Source organism: Onychomys torridus, chromosome 3, assembly GCF_903995425.1.
Source record: "Onychomys torridus chromosome 3, mOncTor1.1, whole genome shotgun sequence".
In the NCBI taxonomy this organism is placed as follows: Eukaryota; Metazoa; Chordata; class Mammalia; order Rodentia; family Cricetidae; genus Onychomys; species Onychomys torridus.
Window position 1 is genome coordinate 83,737,955 of NC_050445.1, and position 19,967 is coordinate 83,757,921.

The 19,967-nt window shown below is 41.1% G+C and overlaps 1 protein-coding gene across 20 annotated transcripts in view; it reads right to left on the reverse strand.

Annotated features, from left to right (window-relative positions):
- Window positions 1-19,967, reverse strand: part of Magi1 (membrane associated guanylate kinase, WW and PDZ domain containing 1) — a 629,136-nt gene that overhangs the window by 10,046 nt on the left and 599,123 nt on the right. For 10 of the 20 annotated variants that reach the window (XM_036181545.1, XM_036181547.1, XM_036181537.1 and 7 more), the window contains 7 exons: window positions 17,562-17,645; window positions 14,691-14,782; window positions 13,095-13,287; window positions 10,676-10,969; window positions 7,649-7,852; window positions 364-457; window positions 145-205 (listed from right to left, as the gene is read on the reverse strand). In XM_036181545.1, coding sequence (XP_036037438.1) covers window positions 145-205; window positions 364-457; window positions 7,649-7,852; window positions 10,676-10,969; window positions 13,095-13,287; window positions 14,691-14,782; window positions 17,562-17,645 — 1,022 coding nt within the window. The remainder of the gene's footprint in view (window positions 1-144; window positions 206-363; window positions 458-7,648; window positions 7,853-10,675; window positions 10,970-13,094; window positions 13,288-14,690; window positions 14,783-17,561; window positions 17,646-19,967) is intronic. The other 10 variants (XM_036181536.1, XM_036181546.1, XM_036181554.1 and 7 more) reach the window with 6 other exon arrangements.

Sequence of the window (19,967 nt, forward strand, 5' to 3'; positions counted from 1 at the left end):
TGAGCACACATCTGGTTAAACCACCTCCCAAAAAAGGCTGCTTATTTTCAAATAAGGGTTCTTTGAAGACTTCTTCCTAAAGCTAGCTTCAGGAAGTTGGAGGGAAATGGGGAAGATGGACAGAGAAGAGGAAGTAGCCCTCACCTGTGCAGCCTGTGGTCCTTTGAACTCAAACTGAGAATCCTGCTTTGGTTTGGTGGTATTCCTGCCAAAATGACAGACACAAATATAACAGCAATCCAAGACAAAACAAGAAAGAAAAACCAAAGATGTGTGTACAAGAGGCAGGAGCTACTTTATCCCTTCAACAATGCTGCTGACAACAATGACCGGCAACAGCAGAGAGCCCAAGCCACATCTGACCTTGTTTCCTGGGTCCCCTGCTGAGAAGGGGCATGCGTCGTGGTGATGGTGGCGATCTTCTCAGCATTGGTCAGCAGTGTGGCATTTGAGGACTCTGTAAGGCAGAGCATAAAGACATGAAGGCCTTAGAGAAGACATCAACCAACTGGGAGGCATGCAGAAACCCTGGACCGAGATGAAAAAGACTGACTTCTCTGTCTCTATTTCAAAGAGTTGACTAAAATTGCTAAACAATCAGGTAGTCAATGAACCTTCCCAAAGACCATGTGTGCCCTGCAACTCTCCTCCTCACCAGACATTTCCCCGGAAATGTAACGTGGCTTACACAGCTGGATCACTCCTGTCCTGCCACTGAAAGGTGGTGGCATGTGCCATCAGAGCACTGCACCACACTGGAGTTCACGAATTTTACCGGATGATGATAAACGGCTTTGCTAACTTCTCTTGCAATTTATCGTCTATATTTGGTTGAGTCTGCTTGATTTCCTCGTCTGAATACGAAAACTCAGAAATGCTGTACCATCTTGTTAAATACATAGATTTACTTTCTTCCCCATTGCTTTTAATGAAGCCCAACTGAAAAGATGGGACGCTTGACAAATTTCATTTAGTATCTCTTTGAAAGATTAATTTTAAGACTTGCATTAGCATAACCAGTGTTTATAAATATAAGTCATATAAATTATGAAGCCACCTTAATGTAATGAATACAATTATATTCATATGTAAATTGACTTTCTTCTCCACTAATCAAATTCAAAACCAACTTCATTAATCTCTAGAAGTTTAGAGGCTCAGAATCTGAAAATACTCACCAATGTAACCATGCTCTGCACACTGACATGCATGTAAAATACAATCACTTGTTGGCAATGGCTAATCATTCTCTATTTACTAATCATTTGCTAATTTCTAACCTCTTCTCTATTTAGATCAAGCCGGCTGGCAGCTGACCATGAGCAAGTCCTACTTTCAGTATTCATTTTTAAATTGACGGTGAAACTTAGTGTAGAATTTCTAATCAGGAAAATATTAACTGTGGTTGTCAAGTTCTAGTGTGAGTCTGTGCATGTCCATTTCGTTCATGGAGCACCTTGGAAATGCAAAACCCTAGGATTTGTAGTTTAGCATTTGCTGAATACAAGTCTCTACCTACCAGGACAATAGGTTTCTATGGGGAAATGCTTTAGGTATTCTAAGCCTAGAAACCTGGATTATATCTTTCTCTACTGAATTCTTGAAACAAAAGACACCCCGCTTATCCCAACTGCTGGTGGTCTGTCTTCTGTTTTCATTCCTTAAGCATGTAGTCAGCTAGTATCTAACTTCCTAGTTCTTTATTTTTCATTATATGCCATGCCTGAGTTTCAAGATCTCAGACGCAGATTCAAACCACTGCTTTCGTCCTCATTAGGTACGAGCCTGATTTTTCTTATTTGGTAAAAGGAGACCTACCCCTTCATGTGGATGAAGGGCTAGAAAGTGTTTGGTAGACTGCCTGACACATACGTCATGAGCATCCAGTGTGTATCTACTCTACCTTTGGGCCTTGCTACTAATAAAACCATTTTATTAGTTTCTCTGGGAGGTTCTTAAAGTTATTTAAGCTCTCTGCCAAATGACAAAGTTTAATCTGATTTTTTACAGTTTCTAGTCTAGCCCCCAAAGCTTATTACTCGTACAGCCAAGGCACAAAAATCTAACTGGTTCCAGAGAACTGCTTCTGTATCCCAGTCATGTTTCAGGACAGTGTTCCCCAGCATCTGTTCTTATCAAATGTTTCTGTAGATATTAGGGAAAGAGTGTGTGGTCAGCTGGGGAGTAAGATGTGAAACAAAGGGGAACCTGCCTTGGTGCACCTCTTAGGCTTTCTCTATCTGGTACAGATACAATGCACCCTGTGCCCTGAGTCGGGAGGTGGTGCTTAAGTCAGCTGAGAGGCAGACTGCTCAGTGGTTGCAAGGTCAGACTGCAGAGTCTCGACACCTTGTTCTGCATCCTAGGCTCTGCAGCTTGCTGCACAGGGCTTAGACAAGACAATATAAGCGTTTGCTGCCTCAGTTCCCTCACTTTACAAGAGGAACAACGGAAGTCTTGAAGGAAACTGGTGCAATGATTATAAGTTGAAAATAGGATAGTGCTTGACACACAAACACTAGCCCAAATGGTAAGCATATGTGGGGGCATTTATTGTTACTACTTATTACCACCATCGTTATTAATAATTAGGAGAATATTGGTGAATTTTAATGAATGCTATTAAAAGACTGTAGGAACACCAGCTCACCACATCACTTCCATACCAGGGCAGCTAACCTGGAGAACCGAGGTGTAAGTCTAACTGGTATTTCATAAAGCAAGTTCACTGTGCCAGTACAAGAGGCAGGGATAGTACAGCCCGTCAGTATGACTCTCCGGAACATTTAGGACTATAGACACTGGTCTCTTATCACACTTCATAGTGTCATGATCATACACTGCATAAAGATTATCCAGGAAATTATGACAGTGTTTGGGCCATAACGAAATCATAAGTGGGACACAGAAGAATGTTTCCTTGTAATTAAAGTGATTATAATTGCTGAATGAATTCCTTTAGAATGTTTGTGTGCTGTTGGTCACCAGCATTTTCTGGGCACACTGAATCCCATTATTAAGCAAGTCTTATATTTCTGTGGTTTTCGTGATTTGGTGGCATATGATAATTGCCCACTACACATATAAATAGAATGCCAGCAATAATTTTCCTTCAATTCTTTACTTGCAATGTTTCACAATGCAAATTGTTTGGGTGGTGAAGCTCAACTTTCCACATTCAAAACACATTAACACTTAATATGCTACTGTGAGTTTGATGTATTTTCCCATGGTTTGCCTTGCTATTCAGTTTACAGTGTGCAAAGCAAACACTGTACCTTATAGGCCCACTATGCTAATCACCTATCATTCGATTCTTCTCTCTCCATAAAACAAGCAGCTACAATGAATGTCTCACTTGACAGATGTGGATCTGAGGCATAGGAAGATAAATAACACACTCAAGATCTCCCAGGAAGCAATTGGAGATGCTAGGAAGTGAGGCCCAGGTTCGCCTCACAGTTCATTTCTGAAAACTTACTTTATTTTGCCTGGGAGTTATAATTATCAAGAAAATCATACCCAATTGGTACATTCCTTTCAAATAGGCAATGCTTTAATTTTACTACATGACTATTAGTACCTTTACTAATCACCATCAATGATTCCTTAAAATATAACAATATATCCCTGTCTACTGGATTTTATAAGCCATTTTCAGAGCACCAAAATAGTTTAAAGAGGCTTGATTTCCAGTATGCTTTTACTATATCAATACAACTATACTTATTTTCATAAACATTTAAGTCTTCATTTGGAATTACACCAAGATTACATCTGCCAAACACTGTCCAAGTTTTAAAAACACAGAGATACAGCCCATTATCAACTATGTATTGTAGCTCTAGCCCTCAAGCAAAATTTGCCTTGTATAAAAGACCAAGTCCCAAGGGGCCTGAAAGAAGAGCACATGTTTCCCTGTATGCTAACAGCAATGGAACGAGGGAGGAAGTGTCACATCGCATGTGACTGTCACTTTGGTGACAAAATCCAGACAGTGCCTATACCCTTTATTATTAATATCCTAATAATAATTAATAATATTATTACATAGCATTTACATCTCCCAGAGGAATGAAGATGGATATTACTACATTTTTCAAAGCCATCACATAGCATGAAAAGCACATCCACAGTGCCTTGGAGGGCTATTCTAAGTCAGGGCACTTACTCTTCTGAAAGGAGCTTCTTCCTCAGGTTTCAACCTACTCCCCCCCAACAAGTGGTTACCATGCTAACCTCATTCCCATGCTAATATTCTTACCTTCCCTGATGACATATACATTGGAAAGCCAAGCAAATCAACAAAGGATGCAATCTTTTTTTCATAAATACTTTAACTGCAAACACAATAAGTATTTGGAAACAGTATGGGAAAACCTAAATCCTATGCATGCGTGACACTGTTGGGAGTTTTTACTGCTCCTCTTCTCCCAGGGAAACAACAGAATCTGTATTGCCAAGCTCTGACTTACCGATAAGCAAATACTTTGAATAACAGTGGAATGAAATATTAGTTACATCTTTAAGCTCACACAATTTTTTATTATCTTGAACTTGATTGTGTATTAGCCAAGCTCAGTCATGTTCTACTCTACCTGATTAAAGTCTTATTCCCAATTAAACTGCATAGGCATTTCTATGCAATACAAGTATGGTTTGATTCTGAAAATTCAAGCTCAGATTCAGTATGTTAAGCTATCTTCTAGGCCTTTCTGGGTTGTCATTATCTATTTACCAGCCCTTGCTCATAACCATGGAAGAGGCTCTTGCTCTACTCTACATCCTTCTTGATCACTGACATATAAAGGGCAGAGAGGTAAGGGGTCTTGTTTGGTACAATATCTGTGAAAGTAAAGATAATGTCCTGGATCAGTGGTTCTCGACTTGTGGGTCACGATCCCCTTGGAGGTTGAATGACCCTTTTACAGGGGTCGCCTAAGACCATCAGAAAACACAAATATTTACATTGTGCTACACTATGATTCATAACAATAACAAAATTATGATTATGAAGTAGCAATGAAAAAGTTTTATGGTTGGCCCTTTATGGTATTAAAGGGCCACATCATTAGGAAGTTGAGAATCACTGGCCTAGGGGAAGTAGAGTAAGGGAGATTAGGGAAAGAATGAGGCATCTAGAGACAGGAACAAAGAACCAGGCAGCAGGAGTTGAACAATCCAGGCAGGGTGGTGGCTCATGCCTGCAATCCCAACACTCAGGAGACTGAGGCAGAAGGATCTCAAACTGGAGACAGCCTGGGCTACCCAGTGAGACCTTGTCTCCAGACAAAACCAAAAGAAATAAACAAACTAACAAGCCAAAGACATACATCTAGGGCATGCTTTTAAGCATTGCCCAGATACAAAGTGAGGATCAATGGTCTTGCAGTGCAGGCCTAGGGTTCCTGAGAACACTACCAAAGAGCATGGAATCACTATGGTTCAGAACTTCAGCCTCTTTGTAGACATCATCAATCAACTGGTCTTCAGGCTATTGGGTACAGTGACCATTCAAGTGGAACATCTGAAGGAGACCAGAGTTCCCTTAACTCCAAGAGCTGCCCACCTCACTTCCAAAACCTGTCCTACAAACTACACACAGAGGAAACGGATCCAGCAGGGTTTCTCCCTACAAGATGGTGATGGCCATTCTGTCTTTCCATGCTTGCCACAGTCACTGGAATCTGAACTCCCTTGCCTCAAGCTCCAGTTTCAGACCCTCTAATGAATGGACACCACATGTTCTTCCCATGCCTTCACCTGGCTCCTGACAGTCATTCAAGTCACTGGTAGAGATTTTTATTATCATTGCAATGATTTCCTGAAACACCATGGATAAAATTCACATTCTTAGAGAGCCCATTCTGCTTTAAAAACAAAGTCTTCTAATCAAAGTATAGATATAGGGTATAGAATGCCTTCCTGAATTTGACATTTAAATATTAGTTTTTAAAAGGCCTTTTAATTGCTAATTATTAGTGGACATCCCACTCCATACTCTGTATTGTTGGTGTTCAGGTTTTCAGAAAGTCTATTGTCTATTATTATTATTAAGTTGATTCTTGGTTCCACAGTGTAGTATGAGTTACCTTTCCTGACTTGAGCACTGGCTTTCAGGAGGTCCCCTGCCTGCCTGCCTTCTTTTTTGAGACATTGTCATTCTCACATCTTGATTATCCAGGACACAGTCAGTAAGTGAATTCCCATGCCCAGTTCTTTTTTTTTTTTTGAAACATCTCTTCATGACATGTAACCTATTTAAATACTACCTTTTGGCTCTCAACCATTTTTCACTTCTTTGTCTGGTTTCTGATATCTGTTACATTTGGAATCCAGGGAGGGCTCTGCCATTTTGTGATCACTTTTGTAAATTTCAGGAGCTTTCCAGAAAGGTAAATTGGTGGAGTGGCCTCTGCACCAGATGGCAAATTACAAACCATGCATTTAAAGAAGGTGATGCATACAACCACTTAGGAGATATATGTTCTCCTCCACAATAGGCACAGGGTATTTTTTAGAGGGAAGTACTCTGTTCCGAGAGCACACAATTTAAATACGTGTTTGGTTTGAAGTTAGCTTTTACTGAAAAAGCACTGCCTCTGCCACTCAACTTCTGAATCCTAAGTATCACTCTCTATCAAGCCGCATATAAAATATTCATTGAAATTATGGCATAAGTGTTCTTCATCTTGGGAAACACTCATGCTTTAGAATGTAATTTACTTTGTAGCATGTATGAAAATAATGGGGAGACAATGAAATGTTTTGGGATAAGTATTAGTTTCTTCCTAACATAAAACTGGCTTAGAATGACATCAATATTCAGGCTTTAAGTGGACAAGCAACCCACCCTTACCAGTATCAGCACATCAACTTCACTTTTGCAATAATGAATGCCAGTATTTTATACTAAGTGACTTCTCACTGTGGGGGATGCTTTGTGCACTGGGGGATATTTGGGACTGTCACAAGCCTTCACCCATTAGAGGACACTGTACAAACTGCAGGCATGGCCAGATGTCTCAGGAACAGAACTGCCAATGATGTAAAAGAACCCAAAGTATTAGTTTAACCAGTCAAGTAAACAAGGGTACTTCAAGTTTAATGTACTCAATCTGTCAAAAATATAGACATCCAATCTTTCTTAATCCATGAAAAATTATAGACAAACCAAGTAGTCTGTGGCCTACTGTTCATTAAATCACAAGTATTAATATGGTCACTTATTTTGAAAAATAAAATAAGTATTGGCTCTGCATTGTCATTAAATAGCTCTTGTGATGTCATATTTTAGTGAGTGTTTAAAAAAAAATAACATTATAAAACACCCCAGATTTCCAGCTACACTATCAGGTCAACATTACTACCCATAGTAAAGTTTTTCTAAAGCATTGAAAACAAAAAGAGCAAAGGGAAAAAATAACCGGAGAAAGCTGAAGGTTTTCTGGAATGTTCTATCTGCATCAAGATGGGATCACAGACTGACAGGATTAATTAGGTCAGAGAGTGAGAAATTGTTTAGTAACAATTGGATAGGCATGTTTAGTTAGGGATAGCTAAAGCTGCCTTTATATCAAAATCAAACAATTACATGAACACTAATGGGGGAGAGAGAGAGAGAGAGAGAGATAACAGTATACTTTACCATCCCCGGGGATGATCCGGAGGGTCACTGTGTTGCCCGCTTCTTTGATTAGGTTGACAATGTCAGAATGGGATTTGTTGGTGATGGAACATCCATTTACTGCCAAGATCCGGTCTCCTACTTTCAGCTTGCCACAGCGGTCAGCAGGGCTCCCCTCAATAATCCGACCTATTTTGTGAGGCATAGCCACACATGCATTGCCTGCTTTGGTATTGCGTTTCAATTTTTTTTTTTTTTAATTATGTGGGAATATAGTGAAGGGAGGAGAAAAGGGTTGAAAAGGGAAAGAGAAGGTTAAGTGTTAATTAATTAAAGCATTAAGCAAATGTTATTAGAGGAGAGCGCTGTGCTGATGGTCAAAACATTGGCAATACTCAAGGTGTTTAAAAAGCCACAGCTCTGAGACTAGAGTTCAAGGTCATAGTCCTTTTCTCATTGAAAATGATCACAAAACCCCAGCCTCCCTCCTTAAAACAGTTATAATTTGGGATATTTGGTAACCTGAATCTTGAGACCCCCAAAGGACTTGGTGTCCGTTGGTTTACTTGGGGTTATAAACATAAACCCCAGCGCTGGGGTGGATGCTTTTACCCACTCTGTGTTCCTGTCCCTTCATTTGCCAATTGTTATTAAAGCGTCTGCCAATGTTTTGTTCTTTCTCCATTTACAAAAATAATCACTGGACTTTGGGAGAGATTTAAGAGTCTGCTAGCGTTAAAAGTTCAATGTGAAAACACAAGGTGGACTGACTCCTTGGCTCTCTGTGTGCAGCGATGAAAGCTTTGGAAAAAGGCATAATCATCGGAGGTGAGCCCGGAGAACACCAGCACCGACACATACTGATCCATGTGGGACCTTTGCTCAATCAGCCCAAGTAGGGAGCTCTCAGGGAGGCCCTGGCGGGCTCATTAGCTCAGATCCCCTTCCTGCTTCACAAATTCCCTTAAAGGGACATAGTGAAGATCCAGCACCTATTTACACTTAGGATAGCAAAGCTAGCCTCCAGTCATTCCCCAGCCCCCTCTCTTTCATCATCTCCTCTCTACTCAACGGCTTACACACACACATACATGATATGAAACAGGGGAAAGGGATCTGCAGGTGTGTGTTTATTGCACGCTTGAGGCACTCTATTGGAGGAGCTGTCTTTGTGGAGTGCTCTGGGATAATCAGGTATTTGTATAGTGAGTTCCAATGTTTTTATGCAGACTTTTAGAATTTGCTTTCTCGGAACTATCAAAACAGCTTCATGGTGGAGCCACCTTTTGGAAACGGTGACAAAATTAATAGGGGAGACTATAAAGTCAACTGTCCAGGCTCTTCCATTATAATTTCTACCTGAAGGGAAAACTATCGGAAAAACACACTCTGAATGGAGGAGTCTGGGTCACTAAGCAGAACACCAAATTCAATTCAAAGAATTTTAAAAAACAAGTGAGCTGTCTATGAATCGACGAAGGAGGCACAGTGGAAGGTAAGAGTATCTAATTCAAGGTCCTGAGTAAGTGTAGCTCAGCTCCAAGGACAACTTGCAGGACAAAGGTCTCAAACAGCAGGCGTGAAGAAAGGCTCTGCATAGCTCGTGCAAGGTGTTAGGGAAAGTTGAATCTGTTGATTGTGAGAACCAAGGGTAAATAATTGAAGAGCAAACTGTGAGTGAAAGCATCCAATACTTGTCATCCAACACAGAGCCTGTCGCCTGACATACCTGCTTTTTCTTTCTGGGGACTGAAAATGAGAATGTGACAAAGCTGAGAGGGTCGAGGGGGACACTGCAGGTTAGGGGGAGCAATAACTTGGGATTTCTTTCCCCTGTTTCTTGTTATTCCTAAAGTCAGCAGAAAAGTCTTTGAAAGTAATTTAAAAGCAAAGCAAAATAAAACAAAATAAAAACTGGTGCCTTGATGTCAGGTCACGCATTGTGACACGCTGTGATGACTTCATCTTCGCAACTCAGAAAAGCATGGCTAGTGATGGGCGGTTGTTACTGCAGCCACACATGTGCAGAACAGGCTGCCTGTCTCCTTTAGCAAGAAGCAGCTCATCAAGACTAACTAGAGACAGCGTGGGTTCTACCGAATCAGAATGTTAAAGAGATATAGGCCCTTGTTAACTTAAGCCAATGAGTGACCTAGACCACTGGCCATGAGGTCCTGTGTGGATAAGCCATTTGAGATAAAATTTGAAGCCTGCATAATAACCCTTTCTGACTCCCATCACCTTCCAACATGCTTGGGAGACAAGGAAGGACTGAATCAGGAAGGAGGGTGGACATCCACTGCAACAGGAGAGACTCCTAGACTCAACTGGGTTCTTAGAATAGTCTGGGTTCCTAGTCACCTTTATGTATGCACCCAGGAAAGAGGTAATACTTGGAGAAGGTTACAAAACATTACCCATACTTGACTGAAATCTAAGACCTGGATAAGACTCCAAATCAAATGACTCTTAACTCAAGAGTTCAGCCAGTTTCTAAAGCAACAATAAAAAATCATTTAGAACTTCAAAAGCATTCAGGTAGGGGTGGAGAAAGGACACACGTGGTGGGGGAGGATCCCAGGTCACTTTCTACTTCTTACACGTCTCCTTTTCCTAGGCATTCCTATGAACATGTCCTGCTTTGAAAACCCTTATGACTTTCTGAGGCCATTGCTATTAATGACCTCCTCTACTCAGGAACTTTCTGAAGTCTTTCTCTGGCAAAAAAAAAAAAAAAAAAAAAAGGTATAATCCATTACACTACCAAGGGGCTGCTATTCAAATTTGACATAAATCTTATCTGTACTTGAAGTTGTGCATGACCACACATTTAGAAAGCTAAATGGGGTTGTGGATCCAATAAAACCTACCAAATAAACTCCATCTCCAATTAAGACTTTAATTATCTGAAGCAAAAAACAAAACAAAAAAATCATTAAGGCCTCTCTGTTAGGAGCTAAGTCCAGATCCTCTGTAAGAGCAGCAAGCATCCCTAACTACTGAACCCTGCTGGAAGCAGCAAGCCCAGCCATTCCTTCTAGGACTCACCAAAGGTCGTGCCCGCTTCAGGCCTGCTCACGGAGGACACGATGACGAATCCAAAGCCCTCGTTCTCCCCACGGCGAATCTCCACGTCATAGGGCTGCAGCACGGCACTGACCACGCCGCTGCCCCCGCCGCCACCGCTGCCGATGCCACTGGTGCTGCCGCTGCCGGAGCTCACAGTGTTCAGCGAGTTCTGGCTGCCTTGTGGTGTGTGCTTCTCTTCCGTCAGAGAGGCCGGCTGGTTGCTACTGTGGTGCGATGAAGCTGGTGAGGGCACCTCATTCTCTGCTTTGGGGACTGGAAGAGACACGTGTTACATGTAAACCATTTGAAATTCCTGGAAAACGGGCCCAGGCACCACTTCCACCTTCCCCACCTGTAAAGAAACCGAGATGCTAAGGAGGGCATCTTGTCTCAGAGAACTGCAACACAAGTGTGGAAAAGCAGCTTTGCTGTGGAAACATTGATAGTCTGTCTCCAGGAAGGCTGACTCCATGCACATCGACCCCCCAAAGATGACTCCTAAATGGCATGCATGTAGACAGTACAATGATACTACCCACAGTGCCATTCGGTCTACAGCAACATCCAGTTATGACCTTTCTCCGATGTAGGAAGGAACTGCAAACAGACTCTGGTGTGAGCTGTACCAGTGAAGGCTGCCATCCTAGCTTCATAGCCTCACGCACACACAGTCTTTCCCTCCTCGTTCCATCTCTGTTCAGTGTTTATGTCTTCACTGGGTAGGAGACTGCTAGGGTGGGTCCTTTAAGGTTCCCACAGATGGATTCATGAGGACTTCAAGGTAGGTACACATAATTGCTCTCCCCAGCTCCCAGCTGTAAATATCTATTCCAATCACAGAGCTAGAGGCATTAGCTTCCTTCCAGCTTTGGGTATTCATCCAGTCTTACTGCCTCGTCAGCTAACAGGGCAAAGCATTCTTAAAGAGTCCACACCTTAGGTAAAACCAGGCATACCAAAATCATTGTGTACTATGGCGAGTTGTGGCTATGATTATATTTATTCCACAAAGCTTTTAGTTTCATAGATGGCTTTAGTAATGGGAAAGGACAAATTGAATGACGTAACAGTGCTTACATGTAACTCAGGGGCATAGATGTATTCACACTGTCACGTAAATGTCACCACCATCCATTTCTAGAACTTTGTCAACTTCCCCAAGTGTAACTTTCACCACTAAATAACAACTCTCTTACCAGCCCCTGTCAACACCCATTCTGCGGACTATCTGCCTACCTAATTTCACTTAATATAATGTCTGCACTGGACTAACTTACTGAATATTCCCAACATAAGTCTTTCAAATAAAACTGGAACAACAACATGGAATTACATTGCCTTACTACTTTAAGACATGGAAATCAAATAGTTTTCAACTCATTTCAAAACCCAAAACCAAACCAGCTGACTGCCATTGGCTGCAGGGAATACTATACCCAGAATCTGGAGGAGCCAGAAATGAGTTCTAAGGACATAATCTATTGTGGAGTAGGGACTGTTTTCAATGGCTACCATTAGATTCTTACATTGGAATTTAGTAACTTCATTCTGTAATTAATTATATTATATATCACTTCAAATAAGCTACATTAGTTTTTAAGTGCCAATTAATTTTATCTGGTAGCTATCTGCTACACTAATATTAAGGCTACAGAGAATTCACAGGCTTTCACATCATACTTCTTCAGTAATTCAACTGACATAACAGTTAATCTTCCTCTTCTGGATTCTGTTGTACAGGCTTTGTGTAGAGGCTGCATACAAAGGTGAATAATAAAGACATATGCTTTCAGAAAAGAGCAGACATGTAACAGCTTTCTTAAAGGGGCAGAGTGAGATATGGAAATACACTCTGAGCCACAGGCATGGCAGGAAGTGGGTGCTAAAACCTGAAAGCATTTGGAGGAGTGTTCTTGAGTGGAGCCTGAAAGGGTATTTTGAGAACTTCAGAGGAACCAGAGCTGACCTAGAACTGGCCAGCTCTTCGGCTTTCTCAGTAAAGCAATAGTAGGAGCTGTGTTCAGAAGAGCTCATTCTGCAGTCCAAACCTAACTTCTGTTCTTTGAATCTGGAGCTGACCTTTTCTCACGCTCCTGATGGGCTTGTCAGATGAGGACTATCCTCCAGTGAAGAGGAAGGCTAAGTTCTGGTTGGTGAGGGGGCAAGAGGCAGGGGACATATATTCATCTCTCATTTTTCTGGAAGTCTTTTTGGAGCATATGCAAACAGCATATTAAAGTACTTTTGAATGACAGCACTTTTGCAGAGCCGGAGAGAAGCAAGCCATCTGGAAATTCTGAGCTTGATCACATTTGCAAACATTTGCTAAAATAGAAGCATGAGGAGGCAGACACGAAAACGACAGAGCATGGTCTGAGGGAGTGAATGGAAAACGTACCAGCAAACACCACTTTACGCCTCACTGTGAGATTGACATGGCCTTGCTTGGCAGCCTGTTGCATAAGCTGGACCACAAGCTGGTGTGATTTTCCAATTACTGGTGTCCCATCCACACAGATTAATTCATCTCCAGACCTCAGGCGGCCGTCGGTGTCAGCAGCACCCAGTGGTACGATGTGACCGATATAAATCTGTTGAGTAATTAGATGATGGATGAAACATTGTCCTGTTAGTTTTACTATCAAGACTGATGGCCTGTACATTTCTAGAAATAATTCAATTCATTCATTCATATCCACATGCATGCCACAAATGATTATTGAGCACCCACTGTGTATAAGGCATTGTGCCAGGTACTGTAGCAGTTTTTGAGAAGTAGGAAGAATAACTATTTCTTGTATGGCTCCCTGACATAGCTATTATCTGTGGCCTGTCAATCATGTCATTTTTCTTCTTTCACTTAATTTTTTAAATGGGCACTTAATTTTCTCACTTATAAGGCCTTTCCTCCTTTCCTGTCTACCCGAGAACCCTGCTCTCACTAAGCCCTGCTAAGTACATCAATACTTAGTTTCTTTAATCGTCTAGTACTGACTGCTTAGCAGTAGGGCATCTCACTAAACATAAAATTAAGGGGAGAATGAAGCAAATTCTGGCCTGATATTCCCATTTCGGCTGTCTTTCAGCACTAGAAGGCAGAGGAACATTTGTAGTCAATGTCTTGCTGTTCTGCTCTTCACCAAATATGAGTTTCAATTTGGTGTGTGCTCTGTCTTCTCAGCAGACAACAGTGTCATCGTTGTCTTCACATGGCATTTAGGGTTTATGAGGGCATGAACAAAACAGTGGCTGAAGAGATGGAGGAGTTGGGCCTTGTCAGCCTTGCATCCACACTAGCTCTGGGACCTTGGGCCAGTTCATTAACCTTTCTGTAGCTTTTATTGTCTGGTTTGAAAAACAGGGATACATTCTGGATAAAGGAGAGACTGTAACTACTTGAGGAATGATAGGTTTTGTTCCAAAGGTATCAGCAATACTTCTCTTGTGTTTTCCTTTCGAAGGACCATGTGGTGTTAAAATAAGAAACTGAGGCCCAGGGAGGAGATTCAGTGTTTCTTGGTCACTGTTCAGGGTTTTTTCTATTATTTAAAGACAGGGTTTTCTTGAGCCACAAGTGCTGCTTAGGGAAGCTCCCTCTGTGCTCTAGCTTCTTACTATTCAGACCCCACACTTTCTACTCAAACACGCACACACACACCCTCTACCTGATACAGATACCACAGAACTGACCACAGGGCTGAGGCTACTGTCTGCTCTGCCTTCTGTTTTCCTTCTTCTTAGTTGGAGGCCTCACTGTTGTAACCCCCACCACACACACAAGCTTTAGAAAATATGACTTCCCTTCTTCCTTAAGACAAACAAACAAACAAACAAACGCAGCTCCGCAAAAGGAAGTGCGAGATCCATACTTCTCAAGATGAAAGAGCCAGGGCCACAAGGAGTAGGACTCCTCTCCTGGTGATCTGTCAACTGCCACCACTTTGCTGAAGCCTTAGCAAATAGCACAAGGGAGAGAAGCAGATAAAAGACTCACAGGTTCCCCTGGCTCATTTCCACCCAGAATCCTAAATCCAAATCCGGTCTCTTTTCTCCAAAGGAAGATGTCCTGTTCCTGATAATCTGGAACTGTAGAGAAAGAAGAAGGGAAAGAGATAATTTCATTAATAAAGGGATTATGTGTCTAAGATGGACACAATTACACGACCATGATGGATGATGCATGCACAGATAAAAGCTTCCCAGCACAGACAACTACAGAAAAGGTCATGGGTAGGTGACAGGGCACAGGACAGTGGGCACAAGGAAGTGGCAGGAAAGTTGAGCTCTGCAGTTCCCCAAAGGACTAAGGCTGCCTGGTAATGGCCAATTTAGCTCACACCATTACAGATAGCTACCCCGGGAGTCAGCAAGGACCTCTCTCTCCAGCATTGCTCCAACAGGAATCAAACCGAGTCACTATGGGCTGCACTAGACAGCAAGTATCCAGGAAGAAAATCACACTGAGGGAGTCTCCCCAGAGAAGAAGTGGGCGCTATGGATTTGAAAGTTCCTTTAAATGACTTGTCATTTTATTGAGAGGACAAGTATTATGGCTTTGGCTAAAAAGAATTTCTAATTTATTTTTAATCATATTCTTCTTCTCTAACATTATCAAGACCAGTGACACAAGTAATTTAATATAAGATCAGTTTTGTGAGAAAAAAAATTACTCTCAAGGGCTGTGGCGTGCACAGCTCAGTGGAAACTGTTTGCCTATCCTTCTCCAGGTCTTGGGTTTGAACCTGCACCATCATAAAATATAGAGTTTAATATGATTCCAGTACTAATACAGCAGAGTTGTCACATTTCTAGACCCTTAGGGTCAAGTAGTGACAGAAACTTCTGAACAATTAACTGTATCTCTTCACTAAATTACAGCTTTTCCCTTAATTTGCCTATGGTATCTGAACGTGTATTATCTTATTATCCAATAAGTTGCTAGTTTATGTCTAATACTCAGTAATGGTCTAGTGCTTTAAAAATGAAGCCCTTAGTAAATTCCAGAAGAAAATGCTTGTTGTGCATGAAGTCATTCTATAGAACTGCACTGTTACTTCACTGAGTAATAAAAGGGTTGCTTTCCCTTTATTCTTATGGAGTACTTTAATGTACATACAAGGTGTTTTATAGTCTATAAAGTGATACAACTTTTAGTTAAAGAGAATGCATATAATTTAGTTGCAGCGAATCCTAAAGGGAACATTAAATTACTGTTCCACATTCTTTCTTATTTGCTTCATTAATTGTATTTTGGGCTGTAGGAGTATTTAGGCCTGAAACTTTAAATCCCATCTTTGCCATTTTGTGCGATAGAATAGGAAAGACAAAAATGGTTTAGATTTCACATTGGGGGTTATTGTTCCTTTTCAGTGATTTGCCAATAGCCTAAGATGCATAATAAATGAATAATCTAAGGGACAGAAAATGAATGGGTATAAGGCAGAGGATTCAGAATAGATTTTGCTTGAGCTACTTTAAGGCTCGGGCTCTACCTGGATGTTTGTATACAATCATTTATATTAAAAATGCTGAGGATAGCTTGTAAAATGTCAGGAAAGATGAACCTGGCTACATCATGGGACTCCTACAGAAACATTTGGAGACTAATGTTTCCTTGAACACATTTATATAAATATATTCATTAATTCTTGTTTGAGTAGCTTGGTAAATGATACACGCTGTGAAGTGCCTCACTGAAATAACTAAACCAGAGGGTGTTCTGTCTTTTGGTTTACCCAGACAAGGAAACTAGCACCACAAAAGACCACTGGTGACTTTCAGCTGGTACACATGGGTGCCGGCAGTCACTCCAATGTCTACTGAGCATAAGAGCTTTCTAAGAGCAATCAAAGGGCCGCCTTCATCCCAGGCCCATATTTCTCTACATCACTTTAACAGAGTATCATTTGTCCACCCTACAGGGACAAAAAAATGTAGCACATTCTGCCTTATGCTGCAATGAGGTGTCAGCTATCATGGTATATGGAGGAGTCCCAAGTTAGGCCACAGGAAAAAAAAGGTTTTCTTCCTTTGATGAATCAACTGGAAAATGGTAAATTTATTGAAAGAGTTTTCTGTTGAAAAGAAAGGTGCCCTGTGACAACTGGGATATAAATACACTCACAATGAGCCAGGAAACACAGACATAAACATCAACACACACATGTGACAAAGAAAGCCTTCTGCTACTAAACTTTTAGTATATAAACAATTTTACCCTTTCACCAACTAAATACCATTTACTCAATAAATATAGCCTCAGTTGATGAATTGGTATTGGTAGTCAAAATTTCATCTCCTATGATACTGATACTACTTCTTCATATAAGAAATGCTGAGATTTTGAAATTAGTTCCCCCAAATGTTTCACTCTCTACTTTCAGAAGAACTGTGTTTTAGGGAGCAGCAAGGTGGGGCCATCTTTCTGACATTACTGCCACGTGTCTTATTATTACTGTCTCTTCAGTGAGGCCAGTCTTGCAGAAGTTATAGCTCTAATCCAGCTGTTTGCAACTTAAATCCTCACCTGGGGGCAATCACCGCAGTTCATCTGCTTCTGGTATTGGTAGTGGTCACTTAAGAAAGCAGCAGAATGACTTTCCTTGATGTTTAGTGAGAGTGTAGTCACCAGGCCCTGGTGTCTCCACTGCTCCAGACACACAATGCATCTACAGACTCTGAGAGCACACATATCACTTCCTAATCTCATCTTGTGTCTGGTTTATGCTCAGCCGAAACAAGCCTAAAAACATCACTTCATGTACTTTTATCTTCCCTCACTTCTGTGGACTTCTCCCCAGACAGATGGGAACACCAAACAGGAGGAATGATAATGGAGACACAAACGTGTGCGGCAGATCCTTACTCTGACATTCTCCAAAATTCGTGGAACTGATTTCTCTGTCTCTTTCACCCTTGCTCAATCCTGACGCAGGCGAAGGGGACATAGCTGGAACAGCAATTTCACAATTGTGTAAGGCTTAACATGCGCTTGCTCTTGGTTCATTTGAATTTAGTCGTGATTGATAAGGGATGTGCAATTCAGCCTCATAATAAAGGTCCTGACTGCTATGGACTTCAAAGGACCACAGTTCGGTTCTGTTTTTCACTTTCTTTTTTCCTGGTGCTTTACTTGTCAAAAATCTAATTGAACACTGAGAGTTTCCTGTGAAACTCCTGATGCTTAATTAGACTCTAACCACATTCTTGAGTGACCTTGTTTCAGTCATATCATGAACTAGAGAGGGCTGTCTAAACCCTCATTGCCTTTTGAGAACATGGAAGTGTATGTTAGCACTCCACAACAGCACGTGTTTAGGGGAGTGTAGGTTCCTGTGAGAATCCACTCTTAGAACGAGGCATGCCCGGGTGAATTCTAGGTATTTCAAACCAGAATAGTCTTATGTTTGAGACGCAGTCATGGAATCTGTTGAATCTGAATGAACACACAGCCAGAAATTGTTATAATGATCCTAAAATCTGGAGGAAGACTTGTAAGCATGACTCCCCAGAGGACAATTTTATAAGGGTTAAAATGACAGCTTTGACTGCTTTCTTTGCAAGGTAGACCACAACAGGCACAAACTTTATTTATAAGTTATGGAGTTTCCTTTGTAGTAAAGGCTGCTGTGCATGAGGTGACTGTGTGAACATCTGCTAATAAGACCAATCATGTCACTTTTAAAGACATGGATCCAACTGGAATGTTATCTAGAGAAAATACAAAACAGGCAAGGCGGCTTATTGAAAGGACTTCAAGTCTTTAATTAACATTGAAATCCTTCAAAGGGATTCATTAACACTTCTGTAACTCAGATTAAATCATTTTTGACACCGCGGTTTTGGCGGAGAGCTAAATTGAGAGGATGGTATTTTGTGAAACACCTAGAACATGTAAGGGAAAGTGGTCAGCTGTGTGTTCATCTTAACATTGCCCTTAACAATGAAGTTCAATAAAAAGGAAAAGGTATTTTCAACACAAAGGGAATAATATGTATAATTAATATACTGTGACTTACTTCAATTTTCCTTCAGTATTTGCTTATTTTATCATCAAAGGATGGGGAATGGGGAGGGAATGCCATCCATCAAGGCTACTCCTTTTTTTTTTTTTTTTTATAAAAAAAAAAAGAATGCTCTTAAAAGACAACATACAAAATAACTTATTGCAATGGGAGAAATGAATTTGAGATTAAATAAAATGGTAGGTAATTCGAAGACAAGATTGCTATAGGTTCACCAGTGGGTAGCACGGGAAGAAGCAAACCTGTGCTGGAGACACAGTGATTACCGGAGGTGGGGCCGGGGGAGGGTCATCATTATCCTCACTTAGCAGAGAAGAAAAAAAATCTATGCCGATCGTAACAGCCATTAGGCTGCTCCTATCACTCAATTACAGACCCTCCAATCACCAAAGCGGCATTGATTCTCACTGTGGGGCTGCATCTGATCGCTCAGATGCTAAAGAAAGCAAAGGGACAAGAAGGGAACCATTCTAGACATGTCAGTATGACCACACGGAGCAATGTCAAAGCTTACAGCAACCGGCTTACAGTGCTTATGCTGGACAGTCCAGTTTCTTTTCCTGCTGAAAACTTTCCTAAAAGTTGAACTAAATCCCAAGAAATATTGTTGCTTTAGAGTGGATGAGCCTACCATTGAGCAAGTATGTGCTTAAAGTGTTCTGTCAATCCAGGAGGTCCCGCCAGTACTTCAGGGAATGATTTATTTGATCACAAAAGGATGGGAACATGGAGAACTCAATCATAATGTGTACTGGACTGAAGAAAGCAGGAGCATGGTCAATAAAGCAATCACTCAATATCCCTTGAAGTTGTGTCGTTGATTGAAGAAGCCACATGGTTAGAGAGCAATGTGAAGAGACTATGAAATATTCGAGACTGGGAGGCATTCCTTCAGTGGTGTTTTAAAGAGAAATCTCTACAGTTAGAGAGGACTCCTGGTATGAAGCCCAGGTTTGTACCAGTTGGGTGTCCCTGATTCTGAAAACCTCACATGCTATAAAACCCAAAGCTTTTTAAGTACTGATGTAACACCATAAGAAGAAAACTCCATACCATAAAATTTATATTTACAGATAAAATTACTGCAAATATGGTCTAAAATGACTTTCTGGCTTTGTGTGTAAGAGATATAAGAAACATAAACAGATCTGAAATTCAGACTCAGGTTCCATCCTCAGACTATCTCATTACAAATATGCAAATATTTCAAAATCGAAATTGGAAGCATTTCCTATTGTGAGCATATT